This window comes from Gavialis gangeticus, unplaced genomic scaffold, assembly GCF_001723915.1.
Source record: "Gavialis gangeticus isolate Ggan-Ray unplaced genomic scaffold, GavGan_comp1, whole genome shotgun sequence".
Classification (NCBI taxonomy): Eukaryota; Metazoa; Chordata; order Crocodylia; family Gavialidae; genus Gavialis; species Gavialis gangeticus.
In genome coordinates this window covers 16,039,835-16,047,688 of record NW_017729014.1, presented here as the reverse complement: position 1 = coordinate 16,047,688, position 7,854 = coordinate 16,039,835, and the positions used below count along the sequence as shown (strand labels likewise).

Genomic DNA, 7,854 nt, shown 5'->3' with positions numbered 1-7,854 from the left:
TGCTGGGGGCACTGCATTCATGAACACAGTGACTTATTTGTGGATTTTGCCATTTGCGGGGGGTACGAGAACATATCCCCCACAAATGGCGAGGGTCTCCTGCATGCACACATACAAACTCATACATACGCACAGACACATTTGCATGCACATGCTGACATGCATACGCACATGCTGACATGCACACATGTATGTACATAGACATGCATGCATGCACACGTACACGTGCGTACATACACATGCAGGCACTTGTGCACACATCATGATGATGGGCGATCATTCGTGAATGAGTAAGATTGTTTTCCAAAGATAGTGAGTCCTCAGGTGGCTCCATAGCCCAATTCTAGATCCACATGACTTGTTGCAGTGAGGACAGGTGTTTCCAGGAGGGAACACACGCACACACACATGCACAGAGAGACATACATGCATTCATGCACATGCAAGCATATACACATGCGCACATACATGCCTGTACATATACACACGTACAGATTCACCTCCCCTCCCCCCCAATCAAAAGGGGAGCGGGGGGAAGATTTTGTTTTCTGAAACTAGTCCCAAGGAAAAATAGTTATGTGGCCAGTTCCAGTATGTACCCACTTCAGGAGAATAGTTTCCTTTCTTTTAAAAATAAATACAAATGACACAAACAAAGTAATGGAATGTTTTTGTTATTTAAGAGCTTGTGAAAGCTAAAACTTCCACTGAATCAAAGCTTTTGTCCAAGCATAAACTAGCTTTAACTCAGATGATAAAGATCCTTAAGCCTTCCTGTATAGAAAATAAATACCAATGCATATCAAAAGCTGCATTAATGCCTCCCCCCTCCTCCCCAGTGCAGTGACATTACTCTAAGTCCCCGTCTTTCACTCCAGTACAGCAGAGCACTGATGTGTGGCTTCTGTAGTGGTGGAATATTTCATAGTATTTCAGGCTTTACAACATGTTGTGTGTGTTTTGTACTTTAAAAGGATTCTTGTTGCCTATTAAAATGTTCCTTCTAGTTCTTTGTGGTTCACTGAATGAATGTTCTTATTTTGACAGTTGTTTTGGCTCTGACAGAGTGAACAAATCTGTTACAGATATGTTGATATCACGACTGACTTCTCAATTAGCAAAGGCTATGCGATTTACAGGTAAATCTGCATTGCAGTGTCAAGGTTTCATGGGTAATTAGACTTCCAGAGTTTGCTTTGCTAGAAAACATTACAAGTCACTGGAATGAGCCATTCATGCTGAAGAATAACAGGTCATTAATCCTGTTGTCTAGGCATACTATTAAGTTTCCAACATATATTGACAATATTGTGAAGTTTTCTTGCTGAATATTTTAATGTGATTTTACAGAGACTTGTTTATTTGGGAGCTGGATGGCTTAATAGTGTTCACAGTCTTTCTAACCCCCGCCTGCTTCATTCAAGGAGAAATTTTTTAGATTATTTTTAACTGGTTGCATTGTAGCTGATTAGGAAGTTTTGTCTTGCACGTCAAAAGTTTCTTTTTATCAGCTTCCTCTTTGGTAGGGTAAACTCTAAGTTTTGTCTGGGTTCATTTCATGGGTAATTAAACAGTTTAGCCCTTTCTTTCTTTAGTGAGTTATACTTTCTGAACATAGCAATACAGATAATTGCATTTTTAAGTATTGAAAGCTCAATAACTATTTACAATAATTCCAGTATGATGCTTGCAATAATACAACAGGTTTGGAATAGGTCAGGCTGTCCCACTGAACACACCAACATATCCCCATCTCAGACTCTCTAGGGAGTTCAACCTGAGTTCCTCCCATAGTCTTCGCTGGACCTAATGCATGACCCCAGTAGCTCATTTTCCTTGTGCAGGGACACTGCAGGCAGCAAGAGCTTTTGCTTCATGGAAAGAAAGGAAAGAAGCAATTGGTTTATGCTGGGCTCCTCTCATGCCCCCTCCCCCCCCCCGACCCAGCACTAGCAGCCTACATATCCCTTGACATAACAGCTTCTGGCTGCTGCAAGCTTATACAGTTAGTCTTGAACTTAAAACATAGATGTCTTTGCCACAGACCGTACTGAAGGTTCAGGGTTCAAACCCTACCAGTAGCACGTTATATGTTGGGTATTACAACTGTATACAGTATAATTTGGTTTTACTTTTTTCCTACATTAAAAAAAAGCTGGAAAATCCTGTAAACATCAATTTTTTTAGGTCATAAAGTTACGTATTCAAAAATTAGGGGTCATCAGATTTATGACACCCTAGACAACCTTAATTTCACTCTTGGGTGCATATATGCATTATGGTAGTCTTTAATGATGCGATCATGTGCTGTTTTTTTGATAGTACCCTGTTTCATTTAGTGTCCGGGACTGAATGGATGTACAAAGTACAGAATTACAGTTGCACAGGCGAGCATAAATTTGTCATTTCCTAACTTCCAAATGATTGAGGTTGCAACCTAATTTACTTTATTTGTATGCAGTCTTTTTGGCATCCAATTATAGTACTCATTAATTTGAAAGGGAGGGCACTTACTACTTATTCATGTCCTTTAAGCATTCTAACACTCAAACACAATTCTTGTTTTTCAAAGGACACTTTTTGCCAAGGCCAGTGTCTTCTGTTCTGTGCTCTGGTCCTGCGTCTGCAAACTACAGCACCCAGCCCTCTCATAACAATGGAGGCCAGCCTCACCGTTGGCATGCACTGGACCCCGAACTGGAAGAAATGTTGGTCCCTAGAAAAATGTCTATCAGTCCTTTAGAAAGCTGGCTGACAGTTAGATACTCCTTCCCTAAAGTGGAGGTCATCAATGTTCATAAAAAGATAGGCTATGAACCGACTCAGCAATATGACTGCCCCACATCTGAAGTGGAGGCTGATGTGGAGGAAGAGGGAGGAGACCTCAGTGGTAACAAGGTCGAGTGTAGAAACGTGTTGAAGATTCGCAGGCGGAAGATGAACCAGCACAAGTACAAGAAGCTGCGAAAGCGAAGAAAGGTTTTGTGGAGGGCAGTACTGGAAAATCGGAAAAAGAAACGTCAGGTGAGAGTGGGTTAAACAGAGCAGCAGATCAGTAAAAGCATATGCTTCCAAAAATGGGCTTGCACTTGTTTTACCAGTTTACATACATGGTCCTTTTTGTCTAGAACTGGCTTGTGAAAAACTGCAGCACTCAGTGGGAAACTTCTAAAATACAATGGTAAAGCTACATCTACATTTCAAATCCAGGCTCTGCCATAAGAATAGCTGCATTTTGAGAAGCAGAACAAGCAACTTAGATGCATATGTTGCTTCCTTCACAGAGATAGTACCTGGTGTTTGTTAAGGATACTTATATAGTGAAGTGTCTTTGTCTGTGTGTGTCACTTACAAGCTGTCTCACAGTTGCCCCCTTTTTCTATTTCAGATAAAGTTTGAACAAGCTTTGACTCACATCTGGAAAAGAGCCGGTTTGAAAAAACCTCCTGAGGAGTGGCAGACACCCAAGTTATTTATGAGAAAATCTAAGTGATTGCAATGCTTGTAATGTGTGTTGACATTTCATTTTAATTAAAGGTTATTTAAAATATGTGGACCATCTCTTAGCATTTCTCTGGATGCTGAGGCTAGAGATAGATCTGAAGCCCTGGTAAGAAATTTCCTAGTATAGCAGTCCAGGTAGTATTTGCTATTGACTTAATAATAAAATGACCATCTTGGAGGGAGAAAAAAGTTGGTAAAACTGATCCAGGTTAAAAAACAATTAATAGGCTCAGTGGCTCAAGAACAGATCCCTTTTTCCTGCACTGACGTCTGCCCAATCCACATGAAGAGGGAGATGGAAGTAAATAACAAATACCATTTTATTCCCAATCTCTTTACAACTCACAGAAATTGCCAGTGCTGAGAGTTTTTCTCATAACTGAAGTGCTGCAGTCGGAGGCACGAGGGACTGGGATGCTCCAAAACAGGTGTGTTGCTGACTGTTTCTCTTTCCTCTCTCTGTGACTGATAGAAACTTATCCATACAGTCTGGGAGTGGAAACCTGAACTGAGTGTCATCTTAACAAGAGTCCATGGCCACGTGATAACCTCAATGACCAGACCACTATTTCTCCACCTGGTAAAATGGCCTGTGAGTTAATGGAGAGGGAACTGGAGCTGATACCATTATTTTCAGTTTCTTCTATTAACTTAATTCCTTTTTAGTAAAAAAAAAAGAGATTGTAGGTTGTGGAAGTGTGTCTAGCTGAAACTGGAATCTCCACTTGAAACTAGACAGGATGGACAAAGCCCCAGTAAATATGCCACAGCAAAACAGTCCTGCAATGCCTGTAGAGTTTTTAAATAGTTCTTTCTCATTTCTAAGTTTTATGGCTGATTCTTACCTACATAGGCCATCTCAGCCTGGGAGATGCTGTTTAAAACTTTATTCCCCTTACACATCTCACTGCAGGAGGCCTGCTGCTTATTACTCAAGGACAGCCTGTGAATTGTGTTAATTCTGTAGCGGAATTTGGGCCAGAAAGGAAGTTTCATTAACTACAATTACACAACACTTAGTGCTTTTAAGTCACCTTGAGGCTTGATGTGCAGCTTCCTCAAGCAGAGGTGTCCCATGGAGAAGTCTTAGCCCAAAGAGGAAAAAAACATTCTTCTGAGGAGTATTTGTTAATACTTCCTCAGGCTGATTGCTGTTCTAGGAGCAAGCAATACCAAGTGCACCAGTCAAAGTTCAGAGCTGAAGGTTTATTAACAGCTAAGGTTTCCTTTTGCCTGCTGATCCCCTAATATCATCTGCCGGATTTGCATGGTTGAAGCAATTAGAGATCTGTATGGATATTTCCATCAGAGGAATGGATGTCTGGCCTCAGTTCCTAGTTTTAACTTTCCATGTGATACTGAGCCAAATCACTTTTCTTCCCTGTGCCTCATTTTCTTCCATCAAAGAAGTGAGATGCCTCATAGGAGACAGGCAATAAATACTTAGACATGTGAATGAGTATTCTCTAGAGAGAGAAGATTTAGCCTTTGTAATTTGTAGATGTGCTAGAAAGGGATAAAATAACAGTGGAATGGAGTCAAATTGAGTACATCCTTTTATTTTCTTGTAATCCAGGAATACACAGATACCTCATGAAACCAAAAGGTAAGAAAAATTGAAACAAAAGGAAATTTGAATACATGGTCTGCTGGTGGAATTCACTATTGCAAGATTATATTTGTAAGAGCCAAGGGGTATTTGGAAGCTATACCTTGTAGCCAGGTTAGACCAGCCTGAACAATAAAGTTAGACCATCCTGACACTGGCCAGGATAGGAACAACACATCAGATTAGGTAATGTACGGTAATGCTGTCGCGGTTTCCGGTATATCATCTTGTACCGCTGAAAGACCATCTGCTGGATGTGCTCGTCAGTAGATGGCAGTAGAGCCAAGACCCTCTGAAATTTCTTAGCAGTTATAGAAACTCCACTTCAATTTTATGGAAAAGTATGTATACAAACCACTAGTCTTTGACAGAAATATTGATATCTGAGAGCTGTATTGAACTGAGGTAATCCCTTGAGGCGCACGCATGAATAACACGTCTCTAGTTGTCTTTTCCGAGCTATGTTAGTAGTAGTAGGTGCTTTTGATCAGAGCTTTAAAAAGGAACTCCCTCCTCCTCCTGCTTAAAGAGAGCTATGTCTGCAGTTATTTTTAACCAGGTCGGACAGGACTTTTTTCAGCCAATTCTCCCAGGATTCTAACGAACAAGGGAAGTGCCAGCTCTCTGCCTTCAAAAGTTGCTGCAGGTAACTCAACAGGCAGTGCTGATTTGGGCTTTCAGGTGAGCGCTTAATATTCAGCATGCATCCAGCTGGTTCTAAAGAGCTGGTGCTTTTTAGAGCACAAAGGTGCCTCACTCCAGCGTTCTTCTCACTCGCGTCTCCTCTCTGAAGCAGGCACTAAGCTTATGTGGAGTGAGGTGCTTGATTTTTTTGCCCCTCCATTCAGATTCATGTTGAAGATCCCTTCTTTCAGCTGTTTTCCCCATTCCTGCTACCTCGGCTGTTGGCTTTGTCCTCTATCTTACAGCCTCCTAATTTAAAAAACGTTGATCCGCACATTTCTGGGGTGCTGGTTGATGCTGCAGCAGGTTGCCTTTAAAATTACGTGGGGCAAAAACGCGTCCAGAAACGGCAGTAACTAACCATGTAGCAGTTCTGTGCCGCTGCAGCGTTCTGTGCTTCTGCCAGCCTGCGAAGACTGAATCCTGGGGTTCCTGCTTTTACCCTAAAAGCTTGGACGTGCCATCCCGGCCACCAGCTGAGAAAGTTATTGCTTGTATCATTAGGATGTTCTAGTGTTGAAGTCCACCTACCCCAGATTTTCGCCTTAGCCTGCTTAATGGTAATATGTTAGTGCCACTAATGTGTTCGTGCTCTGCTGCTCTCCCTGTTTAACGTGCTGGCCATATTAAAACTCCACAGATATTGTAACCATTGCCCCCCTTTATTATTTCAGGAACTGTTGCAGGTTGGATGGAGCACTTCATGGGCTGTCCTGATCTCACTGTAATCTGCTATCTGCTGAGCGTGGGGTACAAAGCTCTCTAGTCTGTGTGAGGAGAGGAGAGCAGTATCTGTTGTTGCTACCTTGTGCCAGCAGTAGTTATTATGGGAATTTATGGCACTCAAGCTTTTTCAGTAGTCATGTGTTCTAGCTCACAGAGTGAGTGGGAGAGGCGATGCGTGTGATTCCCTTGACTTAACCGACCAGAATTAAAACAGCCTCCTGATCTGACAAGCCAGTCCTTCCCTGCTTGCTTTAACAGCAAGGCTGCTGCTTGGAGAGAGAATCCTCAAGGTCTTGAAGTTGCATAGCACAGACATCATGCGGTTTCTCTTCGTGTTCTCCTAGAACTGTGCTCTTTTGTTACATGGCAATCACTGGTTTGTGTCAGGGTACCTCCGCGGTGAATCCCGTGTCTCTGCTAAATAAAAGCCTGATTACATTCACCCTCCAAATTACAATCCAGCATGCATAGTCATTACCTTTCCATCTACTAAACTTAATTACACCATAATCCACAGGAGTATGGAAGTACTATGTGATTTACAAAGGTGTTTACAAATAAGCCCTAGTAAGTTACTGTATAATTAAGGACTGGGGACAAGACGTGCGCCCTGTTCTTAGCGGTGTGTTTTTTTTCACTGGGTTGCCTGATTAAATTTTACATTCCTTTCAGCACACGCATCTTAAAAGCACAGCTGAGGAGCCTTGCATTATTTCAGTGGCAAATACTATAGGGTCTCTTTTTCTCATGGACTGTAATCTACAATGATTAAAATCAGGTCGTTCTAGCTTTCTCCACTGTCAGATTCCATTTTCTACTCTTCAGTCCCTCATATACTGCGATCAGTCTGACACTGCTGCGAGGGGAGAAGAAATGGACACAAATACACAGAACTTTTATTTTCTCTAGGGGGAGCACTAGGATATATATTTAATTCAGGAAGCCTTTATTATGCTGCCATTCCAGAAATATATACACACCCATGCATGTGTGTGTGCACATTTTATATGTATGCATATCTGTGTAGCTATGGCAGCAGCTATGTAAGGAAATTCTTTGGCTCAGGCAGAGCAAGAGGTCCTCAGGGTTTCTCCTGTATGTCCCAATTGTTTCTCTGTTCTGAGAGGAAATGGTTGAACAACAGCAGGAGCCTGCAAGAGGAATCCATGTTAAGTATTACAGAGGCTGGAAATATCCGGTGAAGACAGTGTGATGGATGTGTGAAACTGGGACTCAGCTGTGTCTCAGAAAACTGCAGAATGTGAAACCAATTACACACATGCACACAATCCAGTGCTCAGGTTATGTATTGGCTTGAATACCGAGCGAAA

At 41.9% G+C, this 7,854-nt stretch overlaps 1 protein-coding gene across 2 annotated transcripts in view; it reads left to right on the top strand.

Annotated features, from left to right (window-relative positions):
* AURKAIP1 (aurora kinase A interacting protein 1) overlaps positions 1 to 3,548 on the top strand; it is a 4,324-nt gene extending 776 nt beyond the window's left edge. The window contains exons 2-4 of one of the 2 annotated variants that reach the window (XM_019511839.1): positions 1,066 to 1,139; positions 2,573 to 3,024; positions 3,389 to 3,548. In XM_019511839.1, the coding sequence (XP_019367384.1) occupies positions 1,088 to 1,139; positions 2,573 to 3,024; positions 3,389 to 3,493 (609 nt within the window). In that variant the 5' untranslated portion in view covers positions 1,066 to 1,087 and the 3' untranslated portion in view covers positions 3,494 to 3,548. Of the gene's footprint in view, positions 1 to 1,047; positions 1,140 to 2,572; positions 3,025 to 3,388 lie in introns of both variants that reach the window. The other variant, XM_019511838.1, reaches the window with a different exon arrangement.
* The last annotated feature ends 4,306 nt before the right edge of the window (positions 3,549 to 7,854 follow it).